General features: G+C 44.4%; 1 protein-coding gene across 2 annotated transcripts in view; it reads right to left on the bottom strand.

The window, feature by feature from the left end:
- The window catches only part of LOC128765589 (phospholipid-transporting ATPase IH-like), a 33,361-nt gene extending 18,517 nt beyond the window's left edge, over positions 1–14,844 (bottom strand). For both annotated transcript variants that reach the window (XM_053876365.1, XM_053876366.1), the window contains exons 1-6: positions 14,402–14,844; positions 4,168–4,290; positions 3,849–3,938; positions 2,306–2,386; positions 1,748–1,855; positions 81–209 (exon numbers count right to left, since the gene is read on the bottom strand). In XM_053876365.1, coding sequence (XP_053732340.1) covers positions 81–209; positions 1,748–1,855; positions 2,306–2,386; positions 3,849–3,938; positions 4,168–4,290; positions 14,402–14,440 — 570 coding nt within the window. In that variant the 5' untranslated portion in view covers positions 14,441–14,844. The remainder of the gene's footprint in view (positions 1–80; positions 210–1,747; positions 1,856–2,305; positions 2,387–3,848; positions 3,939–4,167; positions 4,291–14,401) is intronic.
- Positions 14,845–15,518: the final 674 nt, after the last annotated feature.

Genomic DNA, 15,518 nt, shown 5'->3' with positions numbered 1-15,518 from the left:
GCTTGATGGTCCATAAGCATGAGCTGTTATTGCGTGCTTCCAGAACTCCACGTGGCTCTAAATCACAACAACCCCTTCACCTTGTGGCTGGACTCTCCATCCAAGCTGGTGGTGGTGACGTAGCAGGTCCCATCCTGGCGGCTGGAGGAGAGCAGGATGAGGTCACAGGGGAAAGTCTCGTCCTCCTTCACGACCACGATGTCCCCCACCTGACACACACATCACACGCTCACTTAATGGCTTTCACATGAATAATAAACACAGAGAGTAAAAGAGAACAGACAGACCTGCGGGTAATCTACTCATCCTTTACCGATTTCTCTCTCTCTCTCCCTCGCCCTTTTTTTTTTTCCAAAGGATTGAGAAGTTGCATAACGGATTATGCTTATGCGGAGCAGCTTAAGCTCTAATAAATCCCATCTCCACGGTGACCATGCACATGACACACGCTCTCTGATTTTGCATGATTAATATATTCACCATTATTTCTGCGCTCCAGTCTCACGTTAGACCTGCTCCACAGCGGCGAGAAACAAAAATGCTAAATGCAGATAAAGGCCGGAAAATGGAAGAGCAGAGTAGGACAGATGAAACCCGGCTTGGATTTCTCCTGAAGGGCGTTATTTCCGTGTAATGAAAGCTCACTCATACCAGCAGAAGGCACCTCAGCAGCTATACATTTCCATAGGAGACGTAAGATGTACATCTTGCAGTCTGACTCCTGTTTACATTTACCATGAGAGAAAAGCTGATTCAGGACATTGTCAATAAACTGGAAAAAAAAAAAACACACCGGCCGTCTCTCTGGAGTTAACCCGTTCAAATACGATCTCCTGCTCATGAGTTTCGCAGTAGCAGTGTTCATAAACAGGGCCTCAGAATTAGGGTTGCATCACTAATAAGCCCCTCCCCCTACCCCAGTGTTGCCAGTGTTGAACCCCCAACACGCCTCTGATGATGAGGTTATTCATCAAGAAACGTCTCTTCTTCATCACAATGCAGCAAGGAATTCAACTTTTTTTTAAAATACATCTTCAAAAATAGAAGCAAGAGCAAGGAAAGTAAATAAAAAGGAAGGTTGTTCTAAATGAGTGGCAATAAATATCTAGAAAATACAGTATATTGTATTTTAAGAAACCTCTCAGCAACTACCAGATAAAGACGAGCGTGCTAGTGAACATAAATCATTATATTTTCTCTTCCCTTAATGGGGTCACTGGGACTGGGGAATATCCCAGCTACCTAGGGTGAGAGGCAGGGGACAGATCTGGCGTCCAGCAGAGGGCACATAAGGACAATTTAGAGTCATCAACTGCATCAATATTAGAAGTGTATTGGTACTCCACTTCGCTCTCATGTAGAAAAACACTAGCAACACAGGAAAGTGACTGAAATAAAGCAGCAACACAGGCATTGTTCCGAGTCAGAATTTTAGGTTGCTTGTCTGCAAAAGTGGCTCAGCCTCTTGCCTGATCTGCTGTTACATCACGGTGACATAAGTGAACTTTGAGGGATGATGACAGCGCCGTTGCAAATGATGAAATAAATCCGTCCTGCTCGGTCTCTAAGGGACGGTTTAAGATTCCACATCCATCCACGAGCATTTGCGGGTAATTAACAGGAGTGTGTGTGTGTGTGTGTGTTGGGGGGGGGGGAACAAAGGAGCAGGGGAGATGCTTGTAGATCAAAGTGCTGCATTACAGTTGTGGCCTCAGGTGTTGTTCTGCTCTAATGAGGACAGTCTTACCCGGAGCTTGTGACTCTGTGTCCTCACCACCTTCCCCTGCTGCACCACGTCCACCGGGCACTCGTTTATGGAGCAGTCAGCCTTGTGTCTGAGCCAGTCCTCGTAGCCCTGCGAGGGTTGCAGGGACAGAAAAAGTGCATTTGCAGAGAGGCCGTATAGATCTTATAGAAGCGGTGAGAGTCACACTCGGTAATTCATTAGCACGCCGCTCTCTGAGCTTGGCGACCCGTTTCCTGGATTTCTGGCCGACACGTCATGTTGGAGATTTATGTCCCAGTAAAATTCAGCTCTCTTTCGCCACAACAGCTCCATCTATCACCCACACGACACAAACCAGGATGCAGTGGAGGATGCAACTCCCAGCGGCGGAGTAATTAACAGAGGAGACCATTCATTATCATATTTCTCACATCACCAGACATATTCAATGGCGTGTCCTTTCGCTGGGAGAGGAATGTGTGTGTACAGATAACGCCGCCGCTGATAGGACGGAAAAGTGCGTGGCTGAGAGTTGGTGGGCCAGAGATCTCCAGTGGTGTGGGTGTGTGTTTGCTGTACCTGTTTAATGGCAGTGACAGTGATCACAAAGAAGAGGGGCAGGCCGCTGGTGACCGGGCTGGTGGGGGTGTCGATGATCAGCTGCGACATTAATAGAGGCCAAGAGAAACAGAAGCATTAGCGCGAGGGAAAAGTAGCTGCAGTGCAGCATCAAAACTTTGTCTTTAGTGAAGCAGTGAATGTAAATTTGAAAGGGAATATTAGATTTTAATCTGGACATTATGCGCCAACAATGAGTGGGTCATTGCTGGCCACAATATTGTAAGACCTAGACACTTGAAATTCTTCAAATACCGTGGAAGAAAACATGTGACAAAATCTCAAATATTAACTTTGACACATGAAAATATATTTTCATGTGTCAAAGGCGCAGCTGCATTATTTGTTATGGTTTAATGTTTACAGGAAAAACTAGGTAGTGTAAATTTCTGACTATAGAGTGCACCAGAATATGAGCCACACTCACTACATTTAAGAAGGAAAATAGATCTTGTTCATAGATAAGCCGCAATGGTCCATAAGCCACGGGTGCAGTGGTGCTGTCTGGGCTGTAGAAAGGTCAGTGGTGCACCCAGCTTAAAAACGCATGAGGATCGCATCTAAACTAGTTTTTTTAAACTAGAGCATGGAGTCTAGTCTAGCATGACTGACTCAAGAAACAAGCTGGGCATTGTTCTGAACTTGAATCAAGAACTTCTCACATCTTTTATTGACATTTTAAGCGCTCAAAATGCGCCATTTTCACTCACGTGTCCAAAGTTCCAACACCACAGCCAGTCTCAACTGCTGCTTCTCGTCTGCAGAAACGCGGGTGAAAACAGTGCATTTTGAGCGCTTCAAGGTCAATAAATTGCTTGTGACATCATCGGTTGGCTGAGACGAGGCTCAACATTTTGGCAGTATGAGGCTCTTTAGTCTGGAAATATCCACATATTAGGCACATTGTTGTACAAGCTGCAGGGTTCAGACTGCGAGAATAAAGTAGCGGCTTAAAGTGTGTCTTTCAGAGAGTCGTTGTTGCTTCTCTTCTCCCCACAGGGTGTAGTATTTCACAGAGTGGTGGTACAATCCACACAAGATCTGTCAACTGGCCACACAACCTTATTAGGATAATTGATTTAGGATAATAACAAAATACTCTTTATACATACATGACATCTATTCAGTCATTGTCTTCTGCTTATCCCCTGAATTGGGTGACAGGGCATGGAGTATATTCCAGCTTTAACGTTTTAGTAACATCTTATGTTGGAGATGAAATCGTGCCAAGATGTTTCTTTTCTTGGAGTTGGGCTCAACAGAACTTCATCAGGTGTATATTAAAATAAAATAAGCTTTAGATGAAATTGTTTGGAGCAAAACCGTACCTGAATAAAATGAAATACATTCACACAAGTTTATCAACATTTTTATCAACATTTGACTTTTCATGGATTTGGTTTTCATGGGCAGTTGCCAAAAAAGTCTACAATTCAGCTTTGAAGTGGAAGTCGTTTCAAGTTACTTCAGCATTTTAGCAAACAATACAAAGAGAAACTCTAACCTGGACCAGAAATATGACCAGGAAGTAGAAGTTGGCGATTCTTCTGAACTGCTCAAACAGATTCTTGGGCACAAAGTTCCAGAAGGTGTACTGCCAGAGAGAGGTTTCACACACAAGTTAGAGGACAAAAGCCACATCAGAACAGTTGAACAATTTTTCTGTCAGGACAAATGGCGACTCGCGGCTCAATAACAATGCAATGTGTTGTGCTGTAAAATGTCCCTGACAGAGATTTCATGGTCGTCTGGCTCCAGAACAAAAGCGCGCCGACGATAATAAACAATATCATGGCAGAGACTCACGAGCAGAAGCTCGGTACCTTTGAGGAGACGATGCGGTTGTCAGGGTAACGCTGAGGGATGTAGGCCTCAGCTCCCGGAGGGGGTTCTTTATGCCCGATGTAGACCGTCCGGCTGTCCACCCAGTTGTCCTCCCCCACACACTGAGGGATAAAAATAGGAAGCAGGTATGCTTTATATACGGTGTCACTTCACCGCCACTCCTGTTTTAACTACGTGAAAAAAAAAAAATCTCAGTTGTTTTGCATAGTCATAACATTGGGAAAATTTCCTGGTTATTGCTTAATTATTTATCCTTGTTATCCTTCATTTCTCCTTCCTTTTTTCTCAATTCATCCACCATTGTTTAACACATCTTCAAGCAGTGATGTAGAACTCAAGGTCGGTGTGGATCTCAAGACATTTCCCAGGTTGTACAGGGGAGGAATGTGTTAATACTCGGTCTGGCCTTGGTCAAGATGGGCTCGGGATTTTCGGTCAGCACCACAGGGATTAGGACACTTTTTTTTGTTCTGAAAAACAGACTGCCACCTCAGGGCTCTGGAGGTCTCTTTATGTACAGTAACCTAATAATAACCGTATTTATGCCACAGAGGAGTGGGGAAAATCCTTAGGAGCTCAAACATTAGGGTGATCAATTATCTTTTCACCGTGAATCCCTTTGAAAAAATATATTCTGGTGGAGGCGAGTTGCTCTGACTAACAGTAATAAATAAATAATAAAAATAAATATTGTCAATTTGACAAATAGACTAGGGCTCTTGAGTCCAGGACTGAGTTTAGTATTGGTCTCACCCCCTCAAAGTCTTGACTCAATCTCAAGTGGTCTCCACTAGAACACAGTCAGGTCCAAGGTCCAAATACTTCCCAGAAAACACCTCTCTTACCAAGGAATACCAAGGTGTTCCCAGGACAAGTGAGAAAGACAGTCTCTCCAGCATGTCCTGGGTCTGCCCCCAGGTTTCCTCCCAGTGAAGATGCTCCTCTCCGGAGAATTGTTGAGGTCCCCACCCTGGCCGAGAAATTTTAGCCACTCGTGCTGGTGAGAAGCTCATGATCTCAAGTCCTGTTCTTCAATTTTACTCTTCGATACCTTAACCCAGACACCCCAATCGAACTGAGAAGCTTCTCAGTCAAGTGAGAAATGAAGGCCACAACTTGAGATGCTGAGGTCACCAGGACTCTCAGAAAACAAGTCTTTTTACGAGCAAAAGTTGTATTGATAATGATGAAAAATGAGGCATGGTTTGATGCAGCTGTTTGAGACATACGTTGCTGACACCATCACTATACAAATGGCCCAGTCAGTTCCAGATGAGAAGTCACCTCTGGAATAACATCATCATCCAAGGAGAATTTTGGATCACCCTCCCGCAGACAACTTCATCAGTGCGTCACATGACTTTTAGTCAGTTCTTCCAACGAGAGAGCGTGCAGATGAGCGGGATGACTGAAGGATGAGTGGATGTTTGTTGATGTGCGTAGGTGGATTCATCACTGACTCACGCATGTTTGTGGACTTGCCATTTAACTTTCCACTACTTCTTAAAGGACAGAGTCACAGTTGGCAAATGTGGCTCTTCATCTCATCTGGTTTAAAATGTCAAGGACCACATCTTAAAAGCTGATATCTGGGAGGGACGTTTTCAATCGTTCAGATCATATCAAACTGGAGATAACAGAACAAGAAGACGACCCCTCAAGGAAGTGGTGAACAAGGACACGTTCTGGCTCAAATCCCAAATGGATCAATGCACCTTACATGGCCAAACGTAACTACTATGTGTTGCAGGTGTTTCAAGTACATCTAAAGCGCCCTGCGTTAAAGAAGCATCCTGGCCGGAGGTCTCGCAGGAAAACACAGAGTACACACCATTTATTGTCTTTTCCAGCCAAAAGAGAGCCACCCTTTGGCACAGCGGCCGGCCTGACACAGCTTTAATGAGAAGTATCGACCATTAAGAGAAAAGTTCTGGAGCAAGCACTTTGGGGGACACTGCCCCTCACCTTTTTCAGTGCCCTCAGCATTTTGGCAGTCATGTAGCTCATCATCACTACTGACCTGAACTTTTAATATCGCTGTACCAAGGAGCCGCCGCATGCTGTAAAACTCTCGCATGAGTCAGGAAAATCGGCCGTAAAGGCTGATCTGCTAGTTAAGCCAGAATCACAATGAGTTTGTAATGGAAATTACAGCGAGACAAGCCTCCCATCTAAACTTATCTGCAGAGATCAACATGCACTTTGAAGGAGAATAAAAATAGAAAAGAGCAAACAGTGTCAGCTGACTTGAGATTCCTCTGAAGCACGAGGGAGGGGGCTGCATGACCTAGAAAGATACATGGGGGCTAAAACGTGCCGCGACCGAGCTGCTAGTGTCGACGGAGGCCCATTTATAATTATCAACTTGCACTTCAAAGTCTGAGTCGTTCACAAGGACCACCCCTCACGTCCAGGCAACAAATATTGCAGCTTCATTTTTGTAATATTCTGACGCAGAATAATGGACAGAAAATTGGCAAAAAATAGGTGATTCAGGGGGACACTTTGCTCTTCAGCAGGACAGGACACTGAACCTGAACTACTGCTTTCCATGCTTTGTATTGAAGTATCCAGCGTGGATCAATTCCATCATTAAATCTGCTCCTGGCCGGACTGTGAGAGGGATTAGAGCCTGGCAACAGGTTGTCAGCTAATCAATCCTCACCATCATTTGAGCTGGATACGTTGATTCGGCTCAATATTCAGTGGGAGGTGTTGTACACTCTTCCTGGTCTTCAAACATCATATTAAGGAACATCAGATCGAACATAGAGCGTCACGAAGCCCGCAGCCCTCGGTCATTAAAACTAGCGGGCCTAACCAGAGCACTTCAGGCAGCCCACTCTAGGTCTGGTTATTTTAAGGTTTCTGCTCGGGATGGTCCGATCTGGGTTTTTGCTGATGATCACCGATAATGATCAGCCAGAGTGCCGATAACCACAGATCACATGGATTGATAATGATTTTGTAATTAAAATAATGAGACCTTCTGTGTACATGATGCGAAAACATGAACCATTAAATCATTTTAATTCATACACGTTATAATACACCTCTTCAAGAAGGCAAAGAATAGAAAAGAAACCTTGCAGAATGCAGCAATTATTCTGTCAAAAGGACACTCCGGACTTTTTTTGAAGTTTCAGATTCAGGCGGCTGACAAACGTTGCCACCGTCTCCAAAACAGCAACAAAATCCAATCGTTTCCGTGTCCGCATTGTCCACATAAACGGACCTGAAAAAGGCTCCTCATTTAGCTCTGTGAAATTAATGATTATTTCTTGGGCAATCAGCGTAGCGTTCCGGATGTCACGCTCTGACCGGCTGGGGTGTTGCTAAGCGTTGCTAAGCGTCAGCTGCGCTAACAGCCTGCTGCTAAGGAACCTGCAGCCTCACTTTCATGAGCCCAGAAAACTCCATGCTCCGTCAAGTGCTGGTGCTTTAAATGGCATGTTTAATTTTAATGCGCTTCCCTGCACAATATTTTCCATGTACGTGCTGCGGGATGCAAACTTTAAATAACATATTAAAAGAATCTTGACTGCAGACTGCTGCTGGAGAGTGAGCAGCGAGTAGGGTGGAGCGGAGCGCCAGCTGTCACATGTGATCAGTTGTTGTGATCGGAAATTACAGGTATTGATCAGCATTCTTTGGCCACACTGAAATCGGCCGATCATGATCGATGACTGATCGATGACTGATCAATTGGAGGATCCCTAGTGTCTGCCTTCGACTCTTCCCTCAGCACAGCTTGCTGCAGGTGGCAAAAAGACATTACTTTTCGAAATACAACTGAGGGAACCATTAAGTGCTTTACGCAGGGTTGCAGCAAACACCACCACAGTTGTCTGATTGATAGCCTCTTGTATTTTAACCCATGCAGTGTGGTGAGTAACCGTACGCCTGGACCCACTACCACAGTATAGATTTTCATTAAGACACAGGCTCAAGGTGAACGTACAGAGGAAGAAGGGAAACAACACCAGACGAAAGACTATTGCTTTGCTTCCAACCATCGATCAAATTACAGAGCACAGAGTATGAAATTGTTCAAAGGAAAAGAGCAGTCGGAGCAGAAATTGGTTTACATGAACAATGGCGAACTATTTTGAAGGCGATTATTCCATCTCAGACATGCTCAGCGCACAGAGATGGATGAAGACAAAAAACTTGCACGCTCTTATAGATTCAAACCAAGTTATCTGATCATTAATCCTCAATGATGCGCACCAACTCCCCCCACCACCTCCTCCACCGAACCACCGTTTCCTCTCCACTCCGCCGCTCCATCACACAAAGTGGCTGGCTGGTTGCTCTCTGGACATGGAAGCTTTGTCTTTATTAACAAGCCTCGCACAATGTCATGGCAGGCCGCTCTTACATCAGCATCAATCACGAACAACGGACCGAGGGACCCGATAACACAGAAAGCCCCGTGACCATTCCTTCAGTTTTGTAGCGGCAAAGAATGGATGACGTGCAGGAAAAAGTCATGGGAAAGTGACTCCCTGCAGATGAGTCTCGGTGTTGCACCCTCCAATGGTGCACACACCATCGACTGACCTGATTAAACAATGGTGTTTGATTCTGCCTCCACTGTCACCTCATGCTGTGTATCCCTCATTAACTGGCGGCTCGGATTTCACCAACTGAGCTCTTACTTAATAGACTGCTCTTGTAAGCCAGTCGGGGGACAGCGGAACATCACATACTGCAAGTCAAGACCATCATTGAGTGTCGCTAGAATGGAACTACAGGAAGTACCAGAGTCCTTACATTGAAAGCATTAAAAACTACAATTTATTGTTACTAACAGTACTTACTATAGTAGTACCCTTGAGCAAGAGATCAAAACTTTGATGCAAATTTTGTCCAATGTGTCTATAAAGTCTGTGGTCTGCATCAGAAAAATAATAATCAAACTTCAAGATTGCTGAAATACAGAAAAAAATCTAAGGTTCACATTAGGGGTCAAATATCACAAAACTTGATTTGGCAATTTTGTACCAATGTTTATGCTGAAATATCTCACTCTCTACTTGGTAGTGTGATATTTTGAGTTGTCTGTATCGATACTGAATACATAGATACTAGGACATGCTGCTGCATTTGTGACGTGTTTCATACGTTTTCTTTTTGCAAGTTATTTTGTTGATTAAGGGAGCGATTCATTCCTATGATTCAGTCCTATAAAGGGTGACATTTAACCAAAAGTCTAATTGAATGGACGTCGTAACAATAAACAAATTTTCATGCAAATAATACTGTAGTGCACTCTCTCATTCTCACAGTTTAACATCGTCTAAACGGACATTACGAACCCACCAACCAAATCCCTACAATGTGAACTTTATGGAAACTGATATTGTTGCTTAAATACTGATAAAGCACACTTCAACTAAGAATTTTGGTAAATGTTGAAAATTAAGATCATAGACAACATCGTGCAGCGAGTCTTAAAAACCAACTATGTTGAAGAAACACAAACGTTTGTGACCATGAAGATCAATTTGTTTTAATGATTCCATTGTACAGTAATTTCTGGGGGGTTTTTTAGCTCTGCTCTCGACAAACAACGGTGCGTAAACCTCACCACAGCATAAGTGTGACCAACATGTGAACTCAACTGAGGCTCCAACAAGCAAGTCAGGTCGCACGGTGAGGAAGCGGCATGAACTAATCCACCAGCTTGCATCATTAAAGACATCAATCTTGAAAGAAAGCGAAGATCAGACTCCAGGCGAAAGAGGCCCGGATGAGAAAATCCAATGACACAGTCAAGTTTGTCAGGGAGCTGATGAAAGGAAACTCTGGACCTTGATCTTCGGAAACTGGAGTCTACCTGCTCAGCATCCACTCTGCAGCTACTTATTAGGCATTAATCGCCATGGCAACACAGTTTCCAGCAACAAATAACAACTCCTCCTTCACATGACGATCAATGCCAAGACCTTCATTAGTTCTCCTTGTTAATTAATGGTCAGAGGAGACTGTGATGTTTCACAGATTGGTGCACTGGTCTTCTCAAGCTCTTCTCTGTGAATACATTTGAGCTGCTTGAAGTAGAGTCTTTTAGGATACTTTACAGAAAGCACATCTGAATAAGCTGCAGAGTCGATCACATGATATTGAACAGCTCCAACTAGAACAGCCACTTTTAAGTCATTCCACACTTGCAAACACAGGTTCACTCACTGGTTCGCTTTAGGGGTGACATGGGGCTTCTCCCAGCTACACAGGGCCAGAGGCAGGGGACACCCTGATCAATTATTTAACCTCTGAATTTCTGGGACAGGGGGAGGAAACCAGAGTGCCAGGAGGAAACACACGCTGACGACTGGGGATGGGAGAAGGAACAGCAAAAGCACCAGGGCCAGACTGAAAAACAAACTAGAAAAACCTCTCAGAATAATGAAAAAAACTTTTTTCATTTTTGATACCAGCCACCCGCACATGAATATGTGACGAGGCAAAATCTCGACAATAAGACTGCGGTTTTATTGCTTGTGCCCCCTCGCTTGCTTTAATCCCATGATCCAACTGTTACATAAGTCTTTAATTCTGCTGCGCTACTTTTTTGTCTCGCCTCACACTCTGGCTTCTCTCTTGCAACCCAGCATTGTAATCTCCTCCCAGTTCAACTGGATGGGAACCTTTGCAGGTGAGCTCAGAGCTCATGTTGGAGCTACAACCACAGCCTGCTTTCTCTGATTAAGTCTCCGGAAGCCGGGTTTGACACAAATCCAGTGTGTTTTTGTCACCTCCCGGGTCTCGGCCCGGGCTCCTCTCCAAGAGGAACAACAGACAGGAATAGACCGGTCTTTAACATTTGTAGCCCCATTGCTGAAGTGACAAATAGTATTCCTGCTGTTTTGCCTTTCAACACCAGCCAGGCGACTTGAAGGGGCTGCAAGAGTTGCTGCTAGAAAGCTTTTCACAAGCCGCTCAGGACCTGCTGGGAACCTTTCTGAACAGAGCCAGAAACGTCCGACCTGTTTACGCTGATGAGACCGAAGAGCACGGCAACGCTCACCAGCCAAATAGAGAGGAGCGCATTTGTATTTTTAAGGAGACCACATGAAGGAACTGCCGCCTCACATCAACGTCATGAGTCACAGTTCCCACCAGTTTGAGGCATCAGGCCATGGCTATTATTATCAGCCGACAAAATGAGCTGCCGGGGGACAGAGGTGCAGCGACATCTCAGACAGTCCACATCAGAGCAGAGACTTCCTTCAGGTAACATTGAGGTCAGGTCACCCAGCACAACCTGCATTATGAAGATAACACAAGGCATGTTGACTAGGTGTCATCGCTGAAGACACGGGATGGAAATGAGATTAGATGACTCTTATTACACGTTGTTCAGCAGGTTGATGGTTCAAGCTCCTTCCAGGAGGCAGACTTGCACTTGTCAGGTCAAAGAAACGATAAAGGTCTCTGCACCGTTTCCATTTTTCACGGTGATGAAGCCTGACTTTGTCGGACTGGGATGTTGATGACGTGTCACCACCACATCGAACACGGAGCGGTGACAGCCGTGGTCCAAACTTTCCACGATGCTTCTGGTTTCATCACTGTGAAAACGCTACAATGAGAACCACTTCCACCTCAGCATTCAACCAACAGTAGACAAGCCTCTCCACATCAACAGAAAAAGTGGAAAACAAACAACACTGGTACAGCTCCGTTTGGTCCATATCCATAAGCAACCTATACTGAAGAAAATGAGTTTCTGCTTTTTGTTGGTCACTGCACCTTCAGTAAGGAGAGCTAAGCAGAAGACTTGACTCTCTCTTGACTCTCACCAGCTCTCCTCGCACCACATTATTGAAAGGAAAGGGTTGTCTAGCTTCATCTTCTCTCCCTGCAGCCAGCAGGGGTTTAACAGCTGTTAGACTAACTCATTGTTCTACACCTGCAATTCAACATTTGTTCAGTGGAGCTCTATCAAATGCAACACACTTATTAGCGACAAACACAACAATATTAGTGTTTATTTCTATTGATTGATTTTTTATTATATTTCAGTTTATTTATGTATTATTATGATCATTTTTTTTGTTTGGTTTGTTCATTATTGCACATGGTACCAAAGCACTTTCCTAGTTGGTGGGATCCTCACTGACCTTGGCAATAAAGCCGATTCTGAACTAGAGATAGAGTGAATAACTAGAGTGAATAACTTCATCTCGACCAGAAATAATGAACCGTAGACGTGCAGTTTCTGGACAAAGGTGATCGCGTAACTTCTAGTTAAAAAGCACAAAGCAGCGTGACAACACAGCTAGTTAGGTCCAGCACACCTGAGCCCGCTCCCGAGGTCAGACTCCAGGGTCTTCCTGTCCGTCACACTCTTGTCCCTGGATACTGAAGAGGACACTTCCACTAATATGGACACGCGCCCGGCAGCTGGGATGAGACCTGGCAGATAATCAAACTGCACCGGCAGTTCACGTCAGGTCAACCAGCAATGATGCTGACGCTCGGTCATTTTGCCATCAGCAATATATAGATCTGGACTCTCCACAAACGCAACACGTGTGGCTGCTGTTGTTCTTTAACAAAAAGGTTAATGTTGGATTTCTTTTTTTACTTGGAAGCCTTGTCTCAGTGGACATCAAGGATGGTAGCACTTTTGTGTTGGAAGTCTGTGACGACCTTCATGCGACCCGACAAACTGTATCGGAGGACGGATGGTGATGACTGATGATGAATGTCGGCTACAAGCAACGACTGCTATCGTAACAGTCCAGCTCTTCAGAGTCAAGGCTTCGCCTCAGAAGCCCAGGGTTGAGGGCCAAGTCAGGTCTCCCCTCCCCGCAACAACCGTTTTGCCAAGACTGAATTCTCGGAGCCAAAATAGTTCAGTGGTCAGATTCACAGAGCCAATCACGATCCTGGATACTGAAACATGTTCGTGGTATAACTTTTACCTATATTGAAAACAACATAAAGTACTGAGACGGTGAAAAGTGAATTGTTGCTACAGCAGCTATGAAACACCCACCAGGACCACTTTAACGTCTAAATAATTAATTTTCCATATTGTATACCGTGGCCCCTGTGGAGGGCCCTCAAGTCAGAAGACAGAGGAACACAATGTCTTTCATTTATTTAAAATTGAGAAAAAAAAGGAGATAATCTGGAAAAGAAGTGCACACATTACATTACTGAGTAAAATCTGATATTTAATTAGATATTATTTTGGTATTTTAGTATTAAGGAAGTATTCTTTCAGTCACTCTACAGATTTTCTTTCATTCATTTTTATAATTAAAACACCCTTTTTTAATTTAACATTTCATTTAAGGCTTCAATAACTAGTCGACATAGTCGACAATGAAATTAGTCGCCGACATCTTCATTAGTCGACTAGTTGACCATTGCGACATAATAAATTGGACAATTTCGGATCAGAGAGCACATACCTCTCACACCAATTCTAACTGAAACAAAAAGTTTCAAAACAACATACAACACTGTAAAAGGGTGGACAATATTTAACATTTTATACACAACGTATGGCGCCTAGTCAACTAATCGTTAAGCAAGTCTGAGACTAGTTAGTTGTCGCCCTGTTTTCAATATAACAATCACTAGCAGAGTGGTGAAAAACAGACACATAGATTGAGGAAAAGAAAAAGGAAATCTATGCGTTATATTTAGGATTCAACTGATCAATGAATACAATAAAGCTGATCTTCAGTTAAGCTCTGATCTCATGAGGGCCGAATAAACACAGGCAACGGGCCGCATGTGGCCCCTGGGCCGCACTGTGCCGCTTCTGTTCTAAGTCACAGGAAAGTCAAATCAACAATCGCTTTAGGGGTAAAAGCAGGAGGACTAACTCTGGGAGGTGTGGAGAAGGTATGACAGAAGCCTGGGCTGCACCTGACTGCTCTTTCCACTCAAGGGTACTGACCACTGCAGAGCAGGAGGACAGGAGATCTGGGCTAAAACAACTTAGTAGTAGTTCCTCCATGTGAATACAGGTGAGTCATGTGTACTAGTCCCTTCGAGTCATGGGTCTGGGACTGGGGTCCACGTCCCCTGCTCTCCTGGCAGCTCTGTCAATGTTGAGTATGCAGTTATGTTGTGGTGGACCAAAACAGGTGAACGAGGTCAGCCAAGTTCATCCCTATTCATTTCCACCATCACAACAAACACATGAAGCGGGTGAGATGAACGAGAAGCACCGTGGGCTCTTACATATCTGCTGATGAGGTTCCGGATCTGGCTCAGGTCCATCCTTCCGTCAGCTCCGGCGGCGCTTCGCCGCTGCAACTCGGGCTCCCTTCGGCTGGGCTTCGACGCTACCTGGCGTGGCTGTGTCCGGCGGGGTCCATCGCTCTCCGCCGCCGTGTCTCCGGTGATAGTAGCGAGGAGCCGCGGTGTGGGGGTCTGTGTCAGCCGGCCGCGCTCATTTTCACGCCATGCGAGCGAGCGAGCGAGCACCACAACACTCCGCGCCGCCGCTACATTTTAGCCCAAACAAGACCCGGGAGAGACCTCCAGCAGGAACACCGCCGGTGCGTGCCGGCACCTGCGCGTCCCTTTAGCTGCACAAGTCGCCGCGAGGAGCAGGAAAGGGTTGAAACACAAGTGGGCTCGAGTCCCGCTCAGTTGGAGCAGCAGTGGCCCTCGATGAAGCCTCAGCGCGCACCCAGCAGATGACTACGCTGCGCATGCGCGCTGAGCTCCCCCTCTCATCCACGCAAATAAATAAATAAACACAGCGAAATAAATATTCATAGCTTTCAAGTCTGGGGGTTCACGCCAGTGCGCCCTTATGTGACATCCACTTTTGATGTAGAACTTTAAATGTTGACATTAGCAGCTGAAATATTGATGCAGAAAGAAGCTGCGCCACCAACCTATTATTACATTATTATTGCAATATACTGTCCAATATACAATATGTCGTACTGAATTGTAGCGAAAATCTCTCATTTTATAGATATATAGTAGAAAAATTAAAAACACACCAGATAAACCTGTACTGTGAAATGTAACTTTTGTATTCGAAAAAAAAAATGTATATGTATGGACAAATTTAAATATATGCATGGTATACAGTATATATAATTATTCATTCCCAACTCTCTCTCCCAAAAAACTGGAACGGTATTATCACATAAAATTCAGTTTTTGGTTGTACATAATGAACATGAATATTTGAATAAGTAGAATGTGCTGATATTAATAATTCATTGAAAACAGCTGTTTGACTGTAACATTTTCCAGAGATAATTAACATATGCAAATGAAAAATAGAAATATGTATTTTAAACTGACTTTAATGAAATATATACATTTAAAATATACA

Source organism: Synchiropus splendidus, chromosome 10 (genome assembly GCF_027744825.2).
Source record: "Synchiropus splendidus isolate RoL2022-P1 chromosome 10, RoL_Sspl_1.0, whole genome shotgun sequence".
In the NCBI taxonomy this organism is placed as follows: Eukaryota; Metazoa; Chordata; class Actinopteri; order Syngnathiformes; family Callionymidae; genus Synchiropus; species Synchiropus splendidus.
This window is presented reverse-complemented; position numbering and strand designations above follow the sequence as displayed.